Source organism: Rhinopithecus roxellana, chromosome 8 (assembly GCF_007565055.1).
Source record: "Rhinopithecus roxellana isolate Shanxi Qingling chromosome 8, ASM756505v1, whole genome shotgun sequence".
Lineage (NCBI taxonomy): Eukaryota > Metazoa > Chordata > Mammalia > Primates > Cercopithecidae > Rhinopithecus > Rhinopithecus roxellana.
In genome coordinates, this window is record NC_044556.1 from 129,009,301 (window position 1) to 129,032,789 (window position 23,489).

General features: G+C 42.5%; 1 protein-coding gene across 2 annotated transcripts in view; it reads left to right on the forward strand.

Moving 5' to 3' along the window:
• Positions 1-23,489, forward strand: part of FAM20B (FAM20B glycosaminoglycan xylosylkinase) — a 48,035-nt gene that overhangs the window by 23,312 nt on the left and 1,234 nt on the right. For both annotated transcript variants that reach the window (XM_030935135.1, XM_030935136.1), the window contains exons 3-7: positions 610-696; positions 5,644-5,753; positions 15,050-15,221; positions 15,430-15,621; positions 17,917-17,976. In XM_030935135.1, the coding sequence (XP_030790995.1) occupies positions 610-696; positions 5,644-5,753; positions 15,050-15,221; positions 15,430-15,621; positions 17,917-17,976 (621 nt within the window). The remainder of the gene's footprint in view (positions 1-609; positions 697-5,643; positions 5,754-15,049; positions 15,222-15,429; positions 15,622-17,916; positions 17,977-23,489) is intronic.

Here is a 23,489-nt window from a genome sequence, read left to right on the forward strand (position 1 = left end):
GCAGCTGGGATTACAGGCATTCACCACCGCACCCGGGTAATTTTGGTATTTTTTAGTAGAGACAGGGTTTCACCATGTTGGCCAGGCTGGTCTTGAACAACCGATCTCAAGTGATCCACCCACCTTGGCCTGCCAAAGTGCTGGGATTACAGGTGTGAGCCACTGTGCCTTGCCAGCAAAAGTTTTAATTACACGTTTTTCTTCATTTCTTCAGGTCAGTCTAATAAACATTTTAGTAGACGTTTATTAAGCACCAACTATGTGCTTAATAACACTGTGCTGGTGGTACAAAGACAGTCCTTGCTTTCTAGAAGACTACCTTGTATCTGTACTTAAACTACATCAAAAACCCTTTAGTGGGGCAAAATGACATCTTTCGTGTTTTGTTCTTAGAATGATCGTCGACGTAGAGAATTCTAGTTTCTTTCTCTACCTCATCTTCACTCCATCTACCAGCAATTCATGCTAATCCACAGTTGTTCTCAGGGTTGACAGAAAAGGTGACTATAGCAGAATCAGGCTTGCTAAAGCTTATATTCTACCACTTGTGCTGTTACCTGTTACTGGTGTAATCCATGTATACATCTGTGCTTCCCATTCACTTTGCAGGTATAGCCGAGACTATGTGGTGGAAGGGGAACCATATGCTGGTTATGATAGACACAATGCAGAGGTAGCAGCCTTTCACTTGGACAGGTACGTATGATCACAGCAGGTTATGTTCATTTTGCTTACTTTCAAATGTCTTGAAGAGGACTCATGGACTCCTTCAAAAGGATGCAACAGGCCAGGCGCGGTGGCTCAAGCCTGTAATCCCAGCACTTTGGGAGGCCGAGACGGGCGGATCACGAGGTCAGAAGATTGAGACCATCCTGGCTAACACGGTGAAACCCCGTCTCTACTAAAAAATACAAAAAAACTAGCCGGGCGAGGTGGCGGGCGCCTGTAGTCCCAGCTACTCGGGAGGCTGAGGCAGGAGAATGGCGTAAATCCGGGAGGCGGAGCTTGCAGTGAGCTGAGATCGCGCCACTGCACTCCAGCCTGGGTGACAGAGTGAGACTCCGTCTCAAAAAAAAACAACAAAAGGATGCAACACTAATAAGTAACTTGTTACCCCTTTTAGATAGCTAATTGACTAGTTCCATTACACTTGTATGAGTCTCATAATTTGGTTGGCACTGGGATTACTAAAGTATTTTAATTCCGTGCTTCTTTAGGTCATTTCATTTCTGGCCTGCTCTGTTATTATCATCAGTGAAGATATTCTTTTTTTTTTTTTTTTTTTTTTTTTTGAGAAGGAGTCTCGCTCTGTCACCCAGGCTGGAGTGCAGTGGCCAGATCTCAGCTCACTGCAAACTCCACCTCCCGGGTTACGCCATTCTCCTGCCTCAGCCTCCCGAGTAGCTGGGACTACAGGCGCCCGCCACCTCGCCCGGCTAGTTTTTTGTAATTCTTGGTAAATAAACTTTGAACTTAAATATCTGAATTGAACTAGTCATTAATTGGGCCTAGCTGTCCTGTTGTTTTGTTATGTATTTATTTTAAGTAAGTAATGCTGACTTATCCCCATGTGCTGGAAACACATAGCATGAAATATATTATGAGTTTTATTGTTCTTTATACAAACTATGCACAGCTTCAAAAATCAGAATAATTACAAAAGGAAAGGGCCGGGTGCAGTGGCTCACGCCTGTAATCCCAGCACTTTGGGAGGCCAAGGTGGGCAGATTGCATGAGCTCAGGAGTTCGAGATCAGCCTGGCCAACATGGTGAAACCCTGTCTCTACTAAAATACACAGAATTAGCCAGGCGTGGTGACAGGCACCTGTAGTCCCAGCTACTTGGGAGGCTGAGGCAGGAGAATTGCTTGAACCTGGGAGGCAGAGGTTGCAGTGAGCCGAGATCGTGCCACTGCACTCCAGCCTGGGCGACAGAGTGAGACTCTGTCTGAAAGAAAGAAGGAAAGAAGGAAGGAAGGAAGGAAGGAAGGAAGGAAGGAAGGAAGGAAGGAAGGAAGGAAGGAAGGAAGGAAGGAAAGAAAAAGAAAATAGATGTGAATTATAAGTTTGTAAGTTAACTAGGAAAATTCTTTTTTTTTTTTTCCCCAGCAGGTTAGTAGTCAGGAACCTTGCAGCTGAACTGTCTGGTATCCCAGTTACTCTGCTGACCAGCTCTTTCATCAGGCCATATTGGCCGACTTTAAAAGAAATTGCTCACAATATTTGTTTTAAAAAACTAATTTATGACTGATGCTGTGGCTCATGCCTGTAATCCCAACACTTTAGGAGGCTGAGGTGGGTGAATCACTCGAGCCCGGGAGTTCCAGACCAGCCTGGGCAACATGGTGAAGCCCCGTTTCTACTAAAAAAAAATACAAAAATTAGCTGAGTGTGGTGGTGTGTGCCTGTAGTTCCAACTAGTGGGGAGGCTGAGGAGGGAGGATTGCCTGAGCCTGGGAGGTCGAGGCTGCGGTGAGCTGTGATTACACCGTTGCACTCTAGCCTGAGCAACAGAGTGGGATGCTGTCTCAATAAAATAAAATAATAAATAAAAAAATTTTTTGAGACAGAACCTCACTCTGTCCTCTAGACTGGAGTGCAATAGCCTGATCTTGGCTTACTGCAACTTTCACCTCCCGGGTTCAAGCGATTCTCCTGCCTCAGCCTACGGAGTAGCTGGGACTACAGGTACATGCCACCACGCCCAGCTAATTTTTTGTATTTTTAGTAGACACGGGGTTTCACCATGTTGGTCAGGCTGGTCTGGAACTCCTGACCTGAGGTGATCTGCCTACCTCAGCCTCCCAAAGTGCTGGGATTACAGGTATGAGTCACAACACTCAGCCTAAAAATGAATTTATAAGGAAACCAGAAAAAAAAAAGATGAAATGTTTGTCTTTTTCTGAATTAGGATTTTGTAAACATAAAAGCAGTAACATAAAAATCACAAATTCAATAATCTTGACTAAATAAAATAATGAACATATATCAAGAAACAGCAAACAAAATTTAAAAGCAAACAACAAACGGGGAAAACACTTGAATCTAATATAATCTGAGTATTAATAGCCTTAATATGTGTTTATACAAATCTGTATATATATGTTAAAACTCTGTTAGAAAATAGGTTAAGAGCACAAACACTATCAATTGCTAATAAATATGTGGGAGCGGGGGGAAGTTCATCCTCACCAGAAATTTTTTAAAATTCGGTTGAGATACTGTTTTTACCTGTTGAAAATGGCAAAGCTTAAAAAAAAGATAATACTTTATTGGGAGGAATACATTGAGATTCATATGCTGCTTATGGCATTGTTAATTGTTTCAGCTTTTTTGTTAAGAACCCTAGCATTATATATCAAAATTAAGGATAAATGTATCATCATTAAGGAATATTTATATCATTTGAACAAATAACTGCTTTTTTATATACATATCTAAGACATTTCTAGGAAGTACCCTAGAGAAAGAATACAAAACTCAAAGATACATATACAACAGTCTATTGATATGGAAAAGCTTAGATACATGTGTACAATACCATGAATTTTTGCTGCCCCTTTTAAGACCTAGTGGTGTACAGTTGGATAAATCCTACTCCTCACTTAATGGCACACTAGAATCAGGCTTTCCAAGACCTTATCTGTTTACCTCTTTTCTTCATCCCCAACCCCCCCATCCTGTTTGTTGGACACCAACAGGCATAAAGTTCCTCATTTCTGTACCAGTGTTTTGTATTACCCAACACAGTAAGTTTTGTTGATATATATGTAAAGTGATATTTCATTGTTATTTCACTGTTATTTTGTATTTCCCCATTACTGGCAAAGTTTGTCTTTTCACAGCAGGAGACCTATCTGTTAACTTAGAGTACTTGTGTACTTTTGATGTTAACTAACTATAATGTTTCAATTTGTGACTTGTGCTTTGAGAGTCTTGTATTTAAAAGTCCTTCCCTACCTCAAAGTCTGAAAGATGTTCTCTTGCCAATCCTCCTGTCACTTCTGTTAAGTGTCACTGTAGCCAGCCTCAAGTGCTACAGTAACATTGCCCCTCAATGCTAAACTGGCTGTTGTTCTTGGGCTTGGCAATTTTCAATAGGGAGAAAAAAATACTTCCCAATCTAGGCATGTGTTTGTAGTCCTGGCTAACAGGGAGGCTAAGATGAGAGGATCACTTGAGCCCAGGAGTTCCTGGCTGCAGGAAGCTATGATCATGCCACTGCACCCCGGCCTGGGCAACAGAGTGAGACTCAAAAACCAACCAACCAAACAAACAAACACGCACAAAAAACGCTTCCCAACCTTTTTCATTTGTGGATCCTGATACTTTTCCGCTTTGGGTTGCTATTTCTTCATTACAGTCAGATTTAACCACCTTCCCTTACCTCAGGGGGGATCTCTGGATTTCTATGTTATTTTGACAAATCTGTTGACTTGCCTTTGTGGCTTTTCTAAGACTGGGTTTAGGACAGAATCAGAAGCCCTAAACAATACCCATTGGTAAAGGCTTTCTAATGACTGGGAAAAGGTTCACGATACAATGATGAGTAAAAAGCGAGATATAAAACTACATACGATGTAATCTCAATTGTATGTATATACATAAGTGTGAGTGTGTGTTTATATACCCACACTTAAAGGGAAAACATGCTGATATGCCAAAATGTCAGTACCTGTAATTATTTCGGGGTTGTGGAATTATAGGTGATTTTTATTTTCTTCATTATAAATTTTCTGTGTGTTCCAAATTCTGCCTCTCCAACTTTTGTTCTGTTAGTGTATATTTTTTAGCCAGGAAATTTCATTTTTTTAAAATAAATTATTGTTTTCAACCTTTTAGATTATTAGAGGTATCTTCAAATTCTTTTTTTTTTTTTTTTTTTTTTTTGAGACAGAGTCTCGCTCTATCTCCCGGGCTGGAGTGCAGTGGCCGGATCTCACCTCACTGCAAGCTCCGCCTCCCGGGTTTACACCATTCTCCTGCCTCAGCCTCCCGAGTAGCTGGGACTACAGGTGCCCGCCACCTCGCCCGGCTAGTTTTTTTATATTTTTTAGTAGAGACGGGGTTTCACTGTGTTAGCCAGGATGGTCTCAATCTCCTGACCTCTTGATCCGCCCGTCTTGGCCTCCCAAAGTGCTGGGATTACAGGCTTGAGCCACCGCGCCCGGCCCAAATTCTTTATTTAATTTGCTCTGTGGGTTTATCCTTTTAGATCAGTCTGCTTTTTTTTTTTTTAATCAATGTGCTGTTTTATTTAAAGATTTGAACCCATATGTGAGTTTGGGTTCCATTTTTTTCTAATGCTTTCCTAAAATCTATTTTTAATTTTTATTATGAAAAAATTTCTAACCTACAAAAGTAGAAAGAATAGTATAATGAGCCCATATACCCACTCTGTAGATTTAACAGTTGTTCACATTTTATCAGATTTGTCTTATTCTTTTTACTGAAGTGTATATTAAAATAAATTACATACACTTTGACATTAAATTCCTAAAAATATGTGTCTCTAAAAAATTAGATTTACCTGCTAGCTAAAACCCTTTACACATTTGACATGATGAACTGTAATTTTTAAGACTGTTACTTAAAAAACATCCCCTAAGATTTTTCTCTTCTGTTTTTCAATCTTCCAAACCAGGATTCTGGGTTTCCGCCGAGCCCCCTTGGTGGTTGGCAGATTTGTTAATCTTCGGACAGAGATTAAACCTGTTGCCACGGAGCAGCTGTTGAGCACCTTCCTAACTGTAGGTAAGAAGATTGTAGAGGACATTTATATAGGGGAATGATTAATAAGTTAAAATGGGGCATTGTTGAGCAAGCTGATTTCTGACTTTTAGGAATTAACGTAAAGGAATACAAAAGCAAATCAGACAACCAGCTCTCAGGTTATTTGGAAAAATGAATCTAAAGGAAATGGCAGGAAATTGAAATTTTCCTGTGTACTCTTGTGTTGTCTGTGACATAGGAGGTGAGGTCATTTAGTGATAGTAAAAGCAGGTGATTATTTCCTTCTGCTTTCTCTTAGAGCTATTAAGTCTCAAACTCAGAATTTGGCCTAGATTGGTTATTGTTTGTATATCATTGACTTAGTTATTTTTACATATGTATATATATATGTTTTCTTGGAAACTGTCTCCATCTCCTTAGAATTGAGGAAATCTTAAGGCAACTCTTTGGGAGGCTCAGAAATTCTTTTGTAAGGTTGTATTTGGACCTGGAAGATCAACAGGCCTACCACTTCTTCAAGGGTTAACCTATAACTCATTGTGCCTGGAACTGGCTATGTTGCCCCTGGCCTCTGTTTTCCATTATCTTAACTCTGAGGTAAGAGATCTGAGCTAAAATTCTCACTCCTGTTCTTGTGAGCAAGATGAGAATGGGAAGAATCCAAAAGGACTGTGGTTTCTTGTTTTCACCTCTTCACCTTGACTCTTTTTCAGTGATACAGTGCTCTGCATTAGGGCGTGACTGTTGAAACAGACATTGCAAGATGAACTTCACCTTGCTTTTTGCTAGAGTGAGTGGATTTACATTTAAAATGAGGAAAAACTGAATATTTAAAGGACTTATGACAGATTCGTCATTCAGAATTTCAACTTATAAGGCTTGGGCTGTACTTTTCTTACAGATAACCAAAAGCATACAGTGTTAAATATTGTATCAGATATTTTCTAATTACCTTTGGTTGTTCAATTTTATGCTTGGCAAACATGAATTCCTGGTGGGTGCTGGGATTGAAGGAAAGAGTCCAAGAAGAATAAGTCAGGGTACCTGCTCTTCAAAGGCTCACATACAGTTAACTCATACATTGTATGAAGTGTGGGGAAGGGAAAAGCAGAGGGTTTGTAGAGGAGGTTATTAACACTTGAACTGAGTATTGAAGAACCAGTATGAGTTACCAAGGCAGCAAAGAGGAAAGGGCATTGGCAAAATAATGGGAATATTAATGAGAACAAGGGCATAAAGACTGGAAAGTAATAGGGCAGGTAGAGGGATTTGACTGGAGGTGAAGTTTTTAATAATCATCTGACCTTAGCATCACCTTGTTGTTATTGTTGTGTTTTTAAGACTTTATTGTTTTTAGAGCAGCTTTAGGTTCACAGCAAAACTGAGAGGAAGGTACAGAGATTTCCCAAATAACCCCTGCCCCTCACACACATAGTTTCCCCCATTATCGACATCCCACATCACAGTGGTACAGTTGTTACAATTGATGAGCCCACGTTGACACATCATAATCACCCAGGGTCCATAGTTTACATTCCGGTTCACTCTTGGTGTTGCACATTCTGTGGGTTTGGACAAATGTATAATGACATGTATACATCATTATAGTATCACACAGAGTATTTTCACTGGTCTAAAAATCCTCTATGTTCTACTTATTCATCATTCTCCACCCCTCTCTCCAATCCACTTGCAACTACTGATCTTTTTACTGTCTGTATAATTTTGCCTTTTCCAGAATGTTACATAGTTGAATCACAGTATATAGCTTTTTCAGAGTGGTTTCTTTCACTTAATAATATACATTTAAGGTTCCTCCATGTCTTTTCATGGCTTGATTTCTCATTTCTTGTTATTGCTGACTAATGTTCCATTGTCTGATGTACCACAGTTTATCCATTTACCTATTGAATGACATCTTGGTTGCTTCCATGTTTGGGTAATTGTGAGTAAAGCTGCCATAAACATCTGTGTATAGCTTTCTGTATTGACATAAGTTTTTAGCTCTTTTGGGTAAATACCAAGGAGTGTGATTTCTGGATTATATTAAGAGTACATTTAGTTTTGTAAGAAACTGCCAAACTGTCTTCCAAAGTGGCTGTACCATTTTGCATTCCCACCAGCAAAGAGTGAGAGTTCCTGTTGCTCCTCATCCTTGGCAGCATTTGATGTTGTCATATTTTAGATTTCGACTCTTCTAGTAGGTGTATCTCATTGTTTTAGTTTGCATCTCCCTGATGACGTATAATGTAGAGCATCTTTTCATATGTTTATCTGTCATCTGTATATCTTTGTTGAGATGTCTGTTAAGGTCTTTGGCTCGTATTTAAGTTAGGTTGGTCGTTTTCTTATTGTAAAGTTTTAGGCGTTCTTCGTATAGTATGGCTAACGGTCCTTTGTCAGATGTGTCTTTTGAAAATACTTTCTCCAGCTGGACATGGTGGCTCATGCCTGTAATCCCAGCACTTTGGGAGGCCAAGGTGGGCAGATCACTTGAGGTCAGGAGTTCGAGACCAGCCTGGCCAATATGGTGAAACCCTGTCTCTACTAAAAACACAAAAATTAGCTGGGCATGGTGACACACACCTGTAATCCCAGCTACTCGGGAGGCTGAGGCAGGAGAATTGCTTGAACCCAGGAGGCAGAGGTTGCAGTGAGCTGAGATCATGCTACTGTAACTCCAGCCTGGGTGACAGAGTGAGACTCTGTCTCAAAAAAAAAAAAAAGAAAGAAAATATTTTCTTCAAATGTATAACTTGTCATTTCATTCTCTTGTTGCAATTTTTAAAATGTATTATTAAGTAAGTTGGTATAATAATATTAAGTAAGTTGGCATATAATACAAGAATAACTAAAATCTATGTAGCCCCAGCAACCTACACAAGTATGTTCACTGTTACTCTATCTGATCCTTTTGACGATAGCATGCAATAAGTAGGTGAGGTGTTGCCCACATTTTATACCTGAGAGTGGAGGCTTAGAAGTGGCTAATGACGGCCGGGCGCGGTGGCTCAAGCCTGTAATCCCAGCACTTTGGGAGGCCGAGACGGGTGGATCACGAGGTCAGGAGATCGAGACCATCCTGGCTAACACGGTGAAACCCCGTCTCTACTAAAAAATACAAAAAAACTAGCCGGGCGAGGTGGCGGGCGCCTGTAGTCCCACCTACTCGGGAGGTTGAGGCAGGAGAATGGCGTAAACTCGGGAGGCGGAGCTTGCAGTGAGCTGAGATCCGGCCACTGCACTCCAGCCTGGGCGACAGAGCGAGACTCCGTCTCAAAAAAAAAAAAAAAAAAAGAAGTGGCTAATGACTTTCCCAGAGTCACAACACTACTAATTGTTAGCCAGGATCCAAACTCAGATTTTAAGACTCTAAAATCTTTCATTAGTTTATAGTCTTTATTTATTCAGTACAACTTTATTTCACTTCTGTTTGACAGGCGCTGAGCTAAGTGCTGAATATGCAAAACCGAATGATCTTCCTATCTTCAAGGATCTTTGTCTAATGGGGGAGCCAGACATGTACAAAGAGCCTGTGGACTGTGGTGGTGGGGGTGGGAGTGGGAATAGGGAGGTGGCCTAGAAGTTATGGCCAGGATGACAGTTAATTAGTGAAGGTGGTATTTTAACCAAGTCTTAAAGGGAAAATAGCAGTCCCTTAGGTAGATAGAATGGGAAAGAATATTTTAGGTTTGTATTTAACATTTTTTGTGCTATAGATACCTTTGGCAGTCTGGAGAAGCTTGTAGATCCTTTTTAAAAATAAAGGTTTTAAATACATACATAAATTAAAATACATAGACTTATAAATGAAGCCAATAATATTGAAGTATAATTTCAGTATCAAAAATTTTTAAAAGCAAGTTTAGATACAGTAATATGTGCTTTGTTGTTTAACATATTAAATAAGCTCTATCAGAGATTAGTCACTACTGTGATTTCAAACTATGATTATAAACAGTATTTTGAGATTATCTGCAACAATGCTGGTATGATATGAAAAATCTGTGATTTCTTGTAGAGACAAAGTCACATGTAATTCAAATATGACGGTTTTGCTCCCTGCCAGCATAATAGAAGGAAATGCTAATTTTTAGTAGAAGTTAGTGAAAATAAAGATGTAATTTTGTTCCCATCGAGCTTACATGCCCTATGAGTTGATTCTGTTCTAGGTAGAGGACAGAGCATGAACAGAGGTGATGAGCAATGAGAGAAAAGCAACAAGCTCAGGAGACTGTGCTGTTTAGCTGAAGGAAAGGATGTGTGGGGCTGGCCAGTGAAGAAGACAGCTGGTCAGGACAGTGTCACTGGAGGGCCTGTGTACCATGCTTAGGAGTTGAGACTTTCTCTTTAGGCACTAGAAAGCCATTAAAACAGTTTGAATATGGAAAAATCAGATATGAATTTCAAGAGCAAATTGTGGCAGCATTGTCAAGGGCGCATTGGGAAGGGGAGAATCAAGAGCTGAGAGCACTCTGGGAGTGTTGTGAATTCATATGTAATAAGAGAACTAAAGCAGGGACAGGGAATAATAGAAAGATTTAAGAGCTATTCAGGAATTGGAATGGAAAGAATTTGGTGAACATTTGGGCTGGGAGAGCAATTGAGAGAGAAGAAAAAATTAAGAATGACTCCTAGGTTTCTGGATTGGATGACAAGTGATTAGTGGAGCTGTTAACTATTTTAGGAATGTAAGGAGAGGAGCATATTTAGGGAGGTGGAGCAGAGAAAGATAATGATTTTAATTTTGGATATTTTGTTTCCTTGACAGGAACATCCAGGAGTAAGTGTAGACTAATCATTTAGGAGCTAAAGCCTACAGTTTAGGAGAAAAGGCTTGGCTGAAGCCACATATTTTATTGTCACAGTTGGTAGTTCACCCAAGGAGAGCATGGAGACTGAGGTGATCAGAAGACCAGTTTTTAAAAGTTTGGCAGTCGAGGAAATAGAGGTTCAGAGCCTCAGTTCATGGCACTGAAATGGGGATGTTGAACTCTGGAAAGGTAGATTGAACCATGTTATTAAAATAAGTAGCTGGCATCAATTTGTGTCTGACAATATGTCAGGCACTGTGCTAAGCATTGCCGCCATGGATTGCCTCATTTACTCTTCACAACCTAGTGCTGGAGGAGGTAGTATTGTTGTCTCCATTTTACAGAAGTTGCTTAGAGAGACTAAATTACATGCCCAGAGTCTTGCAATCTCATGATTAAACTAGTCTAAATGTTAACCCCAGGAACCTGACCTCAGACTCCACATTCTCCCTTCCAGTTATGAAGATTCTTATTTACCAAACTCAAGAGTTTGTATTTTATCCTGTAGGAAACAGGTTTCCTATAACAGGCAATATTTTGTTTGTTTTAGGGCTTTGAATTTTTTTTGAATCAGTAATAGATTCACACAATTCAAAATTCAGGGAAATTCAGACCGGGTGTGGTAGCTCACGCCTGTAACTCCAGCACTTTGGGAGGCTGAGGCAGGAGGATCACATGAGGCCAGGAGTTTGAGACCAGCCTGGCCAACATGGTGAAACTTCCTCTCTACTGAAAATACAGGAATTAGCCGGGTGTGGTGGTGCACGTCTGTAATCCCAGCTACTTGGGAGGCTGATGCAGGAAAATCACTTGAATTCGGGAAGCAGAGGTTGCAGTGAGCAAAGATCATGCCACTGTACTCTACCCTGGGAGACAGAGCAAGATTGTATCTCAAAAAAAAAAAAAATTCTGTGAAATTCAATGAAAAATTTTCTTGTCCGTCCAGTTCCTTCCCCTTTCTCTGAGTGGCAACCTCTAATTAGTAATTTGCTTATGTCTTTTTGTATGAAATATGAATATATATTTTTATCTATCTCTACCATTTTATACAACATATGGCACACTTTGCATACTTTTGCATCTTACTCTTTTTACTTAATACATCCTAGAAATCTGTATCATGTACAATGAGCTTGTTGTTTTATACTACAAAGTGTTCCATTATTTGGGTCTACCATAATTCATATAACCAGAATTTTATTGGACTTATATGTTGTTCCAGTATTTTGTTTTTACAACCAGTGTTGCCCAGAATTACCTTGTATATATGTCAGGGGTCCCCAACCCCTGTGCTACGGAATAGTACCAGTCTGTGTTATGGTAGGAACCAGGCCGCACAGCATGAGGTGAGGGGTGAGCGAGCATTACCGCCTCAGCACCAGCTCCTTGTCAGATCAGTGGCAGCATTATATTCTCATAGGAGCACAAGCCCTATTGTGAACTGTGCATGTGAAGGATCTAGGCTGCGCGTTCCTTATGAGAATCTAATACCTGATGATCTGACATGGAGCAGTTTCATCCTGAAACCATTGCCACCCAGCCCCCAACCCTTGTCTGTGGAAAATTGTCTTCCACAAAACCAGTCCCTGGTGCCAAAATGGTTGGGGACCACCCATGCGTATTATTTCACACATAAGCAAGCATTTCTAGAAATGGGAGTGCTACGTCAAAGGGCGATAGGTGTGGCCACATTATCCTATATAGATGTTGAACCAGTTTATATTTCCATAGAAATATATGAGAGTGACTCTTTCTCCTAGCTTCACCAACAATATGTTATTAAACTTTTGGTTTTGTGTATTTCATATGTAGCATCTTTTTGTTTGAGAACTATTTGTATTTTCTATTAACTGTCTTTGCATATCCTTTGCTCATTTTCTGCTGTGTCATTGGTCTTATCGCTGTATAGGAGTTCATCCCTAGGGCGGATAGTCTTTTGTGACGTGAGATGTAAATACTCTCTCTCAAATTTTTTTTTTTTTTTTTTGGAGATGGAGTTTTGTTCTGTCACTCAGGCCGGAGTGCAGTGGCGCAATCTCAGCTCACTGCAACCTTTGCCTCTCAGGTTCCAGCAATTCTCCTGCCTCAGCCTTCCGAGTAGTTGGAATTACAGGTGCATACCACTACTCCTGGCTAATTTTGTATTTTTAGTAGAGACGGGGTTTCACCATGTTGGCCAGGCTGGTCTCAAATTCCTGACCTCAAGTGATCAGGAGTTCACTTATTATAATAGTTGCCAAATGGTGATTTTTTTTTTAATGCTCTCTCTCAGCAGTATCACCAAATGATAATTTTTGTATTTTTGTTTTTTTTGAGACAGAGTCTCTGTCACCCAGGCTGGAGTGCAGTGGCATGATCATGGCCCACTGCAGCCTCAACCTCCTGCTCGCAAGCAATCCTTCTACCTCAGCCTCCTGAGTAGCTTTGACTACAGGCGTGTGCCACCATGCCTGGCTAATGTTTTTACTTTTATTTTTATAGAGACAGGGTTTTCCAGGCTGGTTTCAAGTGATCCTTCTCCCTCGGCCTCCTAAAGTGCTGGGATTACAGATGTGAGCCACAGTTCCTGGCCTTCAAGTGATTTTTTTCATTCTATCATTGCTTCTAGACCTATTAGTTGTCATTCTGTTGAAGGGTAGAACTCCCCTGCCCCCACACATTCATGTATTTATGTATATCACCATGAACTCACTATGAGCTATAATTTATTACCATTTATAATTATTCGGATGCTTAAACTGTTCCACATTTGGCCAGTGGGAACCTCTACAGACTAGTTCCTGTGTCATTTTAGAATGGTCCCATCATTCTCCAAGCACTTTCTTGCAACTAGCGTAACGCTGTGGTCCAGGCTCATCTTGTACTTTCCCTAACCCAGGCCTGAAGTCAGCTATTTCTTCAGATTAAAAGGATACAGGCGTATCTTTTTCTGTATCTGTGTAGTAAACCCATCAATTCAGGCCTGGTGCAGTGGCTCATGCCTGTAATCCCAGCACTCTGGGAGGCTGAGGCGGGTGGATCATGAGGTCAGGAGTTCCGAGACCAGCCTGTCCAATATGGTGAAACCCCATCTCTAATAAAAATACAAAAATTAGCTGGTGTGGTGGCGTGCGACTGTAGTCCCAGCTACTCGGGAGGCTGAGGCCGGAGAATTGCTTGAACCCAGGAGGCAGAGGTTTCAGTGAGCCGAGATCACGCCACTGCACTCCAGCCTGGGCAAGAGAGAGAGAGAGACTCCATCTCAAAAAAACAAAACAAAAAACAAACAAACAACCCATCAATTCAAACTAGTATTTCCAATTCTAATTCATCACTGCAGGATTTATCTTGGCTTTCTCTCTTTCTGTATGTTTAACTCTCTTCTCCACTGGTGAGAAGCCTGGTTACTGTTACACTCAGTCTGTCTACTTATTTGCTCAACTTCCTCCCTTCCTCTATACCTCCCCCTCTATGTAACCAAACTCTTGGCTACACTTGGCCTAGTACCTGACCTTTTTGCCCTCCCCTGGGCACTCTGGCCAAGATCTCAGTCCTAATGAAGAAGAGGAGGACGTTACTTTCCTTTAATTAAAGTTGAGTTCAGGCCAGGCGCGGTAGCTCACACCTGTAATCCCAGCACTTTGGGAGGCCGAGGTGGGTAGATCACCTGAGGTCAGGAGTTCGAGACCAGCCTGGCCAAATGGTGAAACCATGTCTCTACTGAAAATACAAAAATTAGCCAAGCGTGGTGGCATGTGCCTGTAATACCAGCTACTCAGGAGGCTGAGATGGGAGAATTGCTTCAACCTGGGAGGCGGAGGTTGCAGTGAGTCAAGATCGTGCCACTGCACTCTAGCCTGGGTGACAGAGCAAGACTCAGTCTCAAAAAAAAAAAAAAAAGAAAATTAGTGAGTTTAGAGGCCGCCTATAATCCCAGCATTTTGAGAGGCTGAGGTGGGCAGATCACTTGAGTCCAGGAATTTGAGCCCAGCCTGGCCGACATGGCAAAACCCCATCTCTACCAGAAAAATCAAAAATTAGCTGGGCATGGAGGCATACACCTATAGTTCCAGCTACTCAGGAGGCTGAGATGGAAGGATGTCTTGAGCCCCAGAGGCAGAGGTTGCAATGAGCTGAGATCACGCCACTGCACTCCAGCTTGGATGACAAAGCCAGACCCTGTCTCAAAACAAGAACAACAAAAACAAAACAAAACAAAAAGTGAATTTGAAGGATACTGGTGATGGTAGTTGATGCCAGAGAGAGAGACTGGGTAGAAAGGATACAGGAGGCAAGGGCAACTTGCTTTTGGGTATATATCCTTTTGTACTTTTTGAATTTTTTTTTTATACTGTGTGCTTTTTTATTACCTATCCAGGAAAATAAATGTTTGAAATATAGTAAACTCAGGGTCTTGTTTTCACCATACCTATTTACTTAGCTACTCTGTTCTGCGTTATTTGGGAGAGAATTTGGAGTCTTCATTATTTCCTTAAGTGTATTTGGCTCCTTTCTGTCCTGTAGGAAACAATACTTGTTTTTATGGGAAGTGCTATTACTGCCGAGAAACAGAACCAGCTTGTGCTGATGGAGACACAATGGAGGGATCTGTCACACTTTGGCTTCCAGATGTGTGGCCTCTGCAGAAACACCGTCACCCATGGGGCAGGACTTACCGAGAAGGCAAATTGGCCAGGTAAATGCTCCTATGAGCCATTACTTAATTCTCCCCTGTGCCTAGCCAGGTGCCAGTTCTTTAAAGGAACCAGCACTTCTGTCCAAGAGTAAAAAGAACTGTGGAGTCAGGGGCAAACCCAGTAGGTAGGAACTTTGTCTTCTCTTTGTATGCAACAGTGCCAGGTACAGTGTTGACGCTCAGTGCTGGTGATGCTGCTTGTCTCCAGGTGGGAGTATGATGAGAGCTACTGTGATGCTGTGAAGAAAACATCCCCTTATGACTCTGGCCCGCGCCTCTTGGACATCATTGACACAGCTGTCTTTGATTACCTGATTGGCAATGCTGACCGCCATCACTATGAGAGCTTTCAAGATGATGAAGGCGCTAGTATGCTCATCCTTCTTGATAATGCCAAAAGGTGAGACCAGCAGGACTGTCCTTGTCAGGGAGGGGTTTCTGTGTATGAAAGAAGGGCATTTTCTAGAGCATCCTGGAGAACATCTAGAATACAATTGATAGGTGGTGTCCTTTTTTCCACTTGGAGTCTTTGCTATTGGTACCTGTCATTCTCTCTACTCTCAGGGATCTCAGTACTTCAAAAAATGGAAAAGCAATTCTTTCCAAGGAGTATAAGACTCTATGAGCCTCTTCTCAGACAACTGGAAACCAGGGTCATTCGTTTGTTACTACCTACATCATTCTTTCTTGGCTATGATATTTGGTGTTTAGAAACTTGAGAGATACAGATGTAATAGAGTGTGGAATTTGTTATTAAATTTATTCTATCCAAAGGTTCCTGCAATTAAAAAATTAATTTATTTGATAGGATGTTTTGCTATTTTTATGTTAGTCTAGGCCCATACTTTTGCTATCATGGGAAGAAGAGCTGTTGCCTAGTGTGGATTTTATATGTAACGACAAGTTACTTTTATCTTGAATAAGAAAAGTTTATTCATTTTGAATAAATAGAATGTCATTTTTTTAGGCCTGAGCTATTTGGAGAGCACATTGTATTTCCATTTCATATTCTGCATTCTCCATGGTGGCCAGTTTAGTGCCACACTTCTTAAAAAAAATTTTTTTAAGATGGAATCTTGCTCTGTTGCCCAGGCTGGAGTGCAGTGGCACAATCTCAGCTCACTGCAACCTCTGCCTCCCGGGTTCAAGCGATTCTCCAGCCTCAGTCTCATGAGTAGCTGGGACTACAGGCACCCGCTAATTTTGTATTTTTAGTAGAGACGGGGTTTCACCATGTTGGCTAGGCTGGTCTTGAACTCCTGACCTCAAGTGCTCCGCTTGCCTCGGCTTCTCAAAGTGCTGGGATTATAGGTGTAGTGCCACCCTTTTAGTTGCATTTAATAAATATTTACTAAATAGAATGCTTCCTTGGAGTACAGAATTTTCCAGGCCCTAGGTCACTACTGTTAACATTGGTTGTTAGAAATAAGCTAAGACATGGCTCCTCAGCAGAGTGCTTGGGCAGCATTTGCTAATGATGCCACCATCTTATACTGAACACCAGGCGCCTCGTGCTTCGTGAAAGATGGTGACGACCACAGAAAATGAAAGACCAGCAAACACTGCCTCTCCCTCTACCCCATTACAGCAAAGCACATGGCACTCATCCTGTGATACACATGATATTTGATATTTGGTGTGTATCAAAATAGTTGCTTTGTCCATTCAGGCTGCTATACAAAATCCCTTAGACTGGGTAATTCATAAGCATTGGAAATGTATTGCTTAACAGTTTCAGAGGCTGAGAACTCTAAGATGAAGGTGCCAGCAGATTCAGTGTCTGGTGAGGGCCTGTTCCTCAGATGGTGCCTTCTATGTGTCCTCATATGGCAGAAGAGGTGAACACGCTCCCTCTGACCTCATCTCTAAGGGCACTAATCCCGTTGATGTGGGCTCTTCCCTCATGGCTTAATCATCTCCCAAAGGCCCTACCTCTTAATACTGTTGGACTGTTGCACCAGGGATTACGAATTTGAGGGGGACACAAACATTCAGACAATAGCAGTTGCCTTTGCCTTGAATTACTGGAGGACCTACACTGTACTAAGAACTACCAGACTCCAGCTATTAAGGTGAACCTCTGGAAAGAGGGAAAGGTTGACAGTTTTCTAGAATCAGTTCTCCTTTTCTAACTCTGAATTGCTGCTAAGGTAATTTTTGCATCTGCTGTGAATCAGTTTCCTCAGCCTCTGTGAACAGTTTTTCCAATTTGAATTGGTACATATACTTACTTGTAGGGAATAGGATATTGGTAATTTGGGAGTAGAACAAGTGTGACTTCTTTTTACAAGTAGTGGTCATCTGCTTATTTGTGGGAATCTAATATAAATGGCCTTTATTTCTCTCTCTGGTCCTTAAAACCTTTGCAGGCTTAGGGGTCTTCAAGTTCTCCTGTTGGTCTGTGAACTCCACACTGTGTTTACCATAATTATGCTCCAGTACCTTCTAATATCCTTGGCAGGAAAAGGTCCCTTGTAAATGAGTATATTTGTTAGATATTTTAGTACAGGCTGTTAGGGATCCTGTGTCTAATTTGGTCATGCCCCGCTTGTTTTCAATTTAAGTGATTTGAGCTGCTGGAGCATGAAATTATCTAGGATCACATTTGAGTTTCATATAGAATTTGCCATTGCTTTGATGCTAAGAAAACAATGGTACTTCCACCGAATTCACTAAGTTTTAATTTAATTTTCAGCTTTGGGAACCCCTCGCTGGATGAAAGAAGCATTCTTGCCCCTCTCTATCAGTGTTGCATGTAAGTTGTGCATAGCAAATACATGTGCCTGCATTGCCTTCCTTTCCAGGCTCAGGTAACAGTACATCCATTTTCTTGGCCCTCAGACTTTCTGATACCTGAGCCATGCTTTTCATACTTCTCCAACCTAGAACCTCTGGAGATCCTGAAATGGGGTATCAGGGAAAAGTGAAGGCAGATAACCCACAGCTCAGAATTCATCTCAAATTTTATATGAATAGAAGAGTGTATGTATTCAGTAATACATGTCTATGTTTGGTTTAATAGCAGAATATAATCACCCATACTCCCCACCCCACCGCCAAAAAAAAAAAAAAAAAAAAACTGAGTAAAATCTGTATCCCTGGTTACTACACCTGGTTACCTTGTGGTTTCAAGTCCTCTCACTCACCCATCACATACCACCTGGGGTTCGCATATTTCAGTTTGAAATTAACTAAACCAAAAGTAACTTTTTCCATAGATAATAATTGATTTTGGCCAGGCACAGTGACTCACTCCTCTAATCCCAGGAATTTGGGAGGCCGAGGTGAGTGGATCACCTGAGGTCAGGAGTTCGAGACCAGCCTGGCCAACATGGTGAAACCCCATCTCTAATAAAAATACAAAAATGAGCCGGGCATGGTGGCAGGCACTAGTATTCCAGCTACTTAGGAGGCTGAGACAGGAGAATTGCTTGAACCTGGGAGGCGGAGGTTGCAGTGAGCCGAGATTGTGCCATTGCACTCCAGTCTGGGCGACTGAGTGAGACTCTGTCTCAAAAAAATAGAAAATAAATAGTAATTGGTTTTTTAAAAAAACTGGGAACAGAGAAATTGAAAAATGAGTCAAGAAAATGAGCTAGCCGGGCGCGGTGGCTCAAGCCTGTAATCCCAGCACTTTGGGAGGCCGAGACGGGTGGATCACGAGGTCAGGAGATCGAGACCATCCTGGTCTACACGGTGAAACCCTGTCTCTACTAAAAAATATAAAAAACTAGCCGGGCGAGATGGCGGGCGCCTGTAGTCCCAGCTACTCGGGAGGCTGAGGCAGGAGAATGGCGGGAACCCGGGAGGCGGAGCTTGCAGTGAGCTGAGATCGCGCCACTGCACTCCAGCCTAGGCTACAGAGCGAGACTCCATCTCAAAAAAAAAAAAAAAAAAAAAATGAGCTAAAGTCTAAGAAGCTTCTTTTCATCATTCCTGAAATTATTTTATTTTATTATTATTATTTTTTTTTAATTTGAGACAGCGTCTACGTCTGTCACCCAGGTGGGAGTGCGGTGGTGCAATCTCAGCTTACAGCAACCTCTGCCTCTCGGGTTCAAGCAATTCTTGTGCCTCAGCCTCCCGAGTAGCTGGGACTACAGGCGCCTGCCACCAAACCCAGCTAATTTTTGTATTTGCAGTAGAGATGGGTTTCACTATGTTGGCCAGGCTGATCTGGAACTACTGACCTCAAGTGATCCACCTGCCTCAGCCTTCCAGAGTGCTAGGATTACAGGTGTGTGAGCCACCGCGCCCGACCATCCTGGTGTAATTTTAGAGCATGCACATCAAGAATCAGCCGGGATTCACCTTGCTTAACTTCACAGAAAAGCAAGTTCAAAAGTACCACTTAATACTGGTCAGCTCCCAGCAACATCGTATCACATAAGACTGCCCTAGCAACTAGTCTCTTTCTCTTCTTTCTTTTTTTAAATAACAACAAAATTCTGTAGAAAGTAACAGTTTACCCAGGCAGTCCTTAGTTGTCTTTATTAATGATGGGAAGTAGTGATATATACAATCAAGAATTGTGCGTTTGTCAGGCCGGGCACGGTGGCTCAAGCCTGTAATCCCAGCACTTTGGGAGGCCGAGACGGGCAGATCACGAGGTCAGGAGATCGAGACCATCCTGGCTAACATGGTGAAACCTCGTCTCTACTAAAAAATACAAAAAACCAGCCGAGCGAGGTGGCAGGCGCCTGTAGTCCCAGCTACTGGGGAGGCTGAGGCAGGAGAATGGCGTAAACCCGGGAGGTGGAGCTTGCAGTGAGCTGAGATCCGGCCACTGCACTCCAGCCCAGGCGACAGAGCGAGACTCTGTCTCAAAAAAAAAAAAAAAAAAAAAAAAAAAAAGATTTGTGCATTTGTCTTTGAAGATGTTTTTGTGGTAGTAGTTTTATCAGTCTGGTTCAATCAGGAGATAGCAAAGACACAGTGTGTTAAACAGAGGTGTTTAATATAAAGGTTTTTTTTTTTTTTTTTTTTTTTTTGGAGACGGAGTCTTGCTCTGTCACCCAGGCTGGAGTACAGTGGAGCGATCTTGGCTCACTGCAACCTCCACCTCCCGTGTTCAAGCGATTCTCCTGAGTCAGCCTCCCAAGTAGCTGGGATTACAGGCACCTGTCACCGCACCTGGCTAATTTTTGTATTTTTAGTAGAGATGGGGTTTCGCCATGTTGGCCAGGCTGGTCTAGAACTCCTGACCTTGTGCTCTGCCCGCCTCGGCCTCCCAAAGTGCTGGCATTACAGGCGTGAGCCACTGAGCCCAACCCAATATAAAGAATTATTATTATTATTATTTTTAATTTTTTTTGAGATGGAGTCTCACTCTGTCGCCCAGGCTGGAGTGCAGTGGCGCGATCTCGGCTCACTGCAAGCTCTGCCTCCTGGGTTTACGCCATTCTCCTGCCTCAGCCTCCCGAGTAGCTGGGACTACAGGCACCCGCCATCTCGCCCGGCTAGTTTTTTGTATTTTTTAGTAGAGACGGGGTTTCACCGTGTAGGCCAGGATGGTCTCGAGCTCCTGACCTCGTGATCCACCCGTCTTGGCCTCCCAAAGCGCTGGGATTACAGGCTTGAGCCACCGCGCCCAGCCTAAAGAATTATTAAATTCCAATAACAGGAGTGACTATAAAAGAAAACTAGGGCTGAGGGAGAGTGCCCAAGGAAGAACAAACTTGGAAGGGGATCCCCTCCCAATGACTGGAGTTTGGACTTCAGTGGAGAAGGTTTAGCTCAACCCACCAGATAGCAGAGAAGTTTGCTAGTTTGCAGGTGCTGAACAAGCCAGAAGCAATTCTCCAGAGTGCAGGCTGGGTGTACATTCAAGCCATAGCTGGTGTCATGACATGGAGAGGGAGAGAGAGAATCCAGTAGGAACCTTCTGTGCTGCAGGTGAGGCACACATGTGGGCCTTCAGAGGGAATTGGGGCCGGGGTGAGCAGATGGCCTTCAAATCTCTGGTTTCCATGTTGAGAGGGCCTCAGGAGAGTTATTCCCAGGCCAGGCTAAGGCTTGAGGTCACCAAGGACCCACACTTTCTGGGAATGTGGCTAGACAGGGCTTCACTGGATGACCTCTGTGCCTCCCCAGCACCACCATCGACCCACAAAAGCATTTGGAGAGCCCCTTCCCCCTGCAGTGTCCCCCTAGCGCCCTCTAGTGAGAAAGCTTTAGGGGAAAGATGCTTAAATTAATCCCACCCGTTGTAGCAGAGCACATTTTGGTTTGGTTTGGTTTGGTTTGGTTTTTTGAGATGGAGTCTCGCTCTGTCGCCCGGGCTGGAGTGCAGTGGCACGATCTCGGCTCACTGCAGTCTCCGTCTCCTGGGTTTGAGTGATTCTCCTGCCTCAGCCTCCTGAGTAGCTGGGATTACAGGCACCTGCCACCATGCCCATGCTAATTTTTTGTATTTTTAGAGATGGGGTTTCACCATGTTGGTGGGGCTGGTCTGGAACTCCTGACCTCAAGTGATCTGCCCACCATGGCCTCCCAAAGTGTTGGGATTACAGGCGTGAGCCACTGTGCCTGGCCAGCAGAGCATATTTTGAAGAGTAAATTTGGAGCTGAGAGGAAATAATGTGATAACTTAGTCACAGAGGAAGCTCTGATACTCTGGGCATTTGTAATATATTTCAGAATAAAAAATAACTGTACTCCGTCTGTGCCTGTTTGCCCCTTCCATGCATGCTTTATGCAACAGTCTTCCTTAGCTTTTAAATTGTTGCACAACAGGCTGCCTTTTACAGAATCAGACATTTCTGCATACCTAGTAATTCCTACTTTGCCCACAGAGGGCTAAGAACTTTTCTTCTCAGATAAATAAAAGATACTCTATAGTTGGTGTCTTTGTTTGTTTTGTGCTGCTATAACAGGATACCACAGACTGGGTAATTTGTTTTATTTTATTTTATCTTATTTTGAGATGGAGTCTTGCTCTGTCGCTCAGGCTGGAGTGCAGTGGCGCGATCTTGGCTCACTGCAACCTCCACCTACCAGGTTCAAGTGATTATCTTGTCTCAGCCTCCCAAGTAGCTGGGATTACAGGCGTTCACCACCATGCCTGGGTAATTTTTGTATTTGTAGTAGAGATGGGGTTTCACCATGTGGCCCAGGCTGGTCTCGAACTCCTGACCTCAAGTGATCTGCCCCCTTGGGCCTCCCAGAGTGCTGGGATTACAGGCATGAGCCACCATACCTGTCCAGACTGAGTAATTTATAATGAACAGAAATTTATTGGTTCACAGTTCTGGAGGCTGAAACGTTAAATATCAAGGTGCCAGCATCTGACAAGGGACTTCTTGCTGCGTTGTCATGTCACATGGCAGAAGGCAAAAGGGCAAAGAGAGAGGGCAACAAGGGGCTGAACTCGCCTTTTTTTTTTTTTTTGAGATGGAGTCTCACTCTGTTGCCCAGGCTGGAGTGCAGTGGTGCAATCTCAGCTCACTGCAACCTCTACCTCCCAGGTTCAAATGATTCTCGTGCCTCAGCCTCCCAAGTAGCTGGGATTACAGGCGCATGCCACCATGCCCAGCTAATTTTTGCATTTTTAGTAGAGATGGGGTTTTACCATGTTGGCCAGGCTGGTCTTGAACTCCCAATCTCAGGGCCCACCTCGGCCTCCCAAAGTGTTGGGATTACAGGCATGAGCCACCTCTCCTGGCCTTGAACTTGCCTTTTCATAGCAACATTAATTAGTTCCACCCATGAAGGCAGAGCATTCATGGCCTAATGACCTCTTAAAGACTCCACCTTGATACTATTACAATGGCAATTTCAACATATATTTTGGAGGGGACAGACATTCAAACGGTAGCAGTCGGTGAAATAATTAAGGCAGATAGGTATCCTTAAAATAATTTTTTCCTAGGAGAAGTTGTTTTAGACTTCAGAAACACATGAAGAAGAAGGAAGCTTATAGTACCCATTAACGTCTAAGGATGCATCCTCTTGTTAACATTGTAGTGTACTTCATTCCAATCCATGTGTGTGTATTTTGTTTTCCTGCAGATTTGAAGTGAAACAGGGTTTTCCTCCAACCTTTTCCCCCCACCCAGCATCATACCATAGGCATTTCCCATTCCACTAAATTTTCAAAATTGTTTTTAACGGCTGCAGGGTATTCCTTTCAATGGATGAACCATAATTTAACTATTTCCCAATCATTGGACATTCAGATTGTTTAACATTTTTCCTGTTACAAACAGCACTGTGGTGAACATGTGTGTAAATCTCCGTATATATCTCTGATTAGTTACACAGAAAATA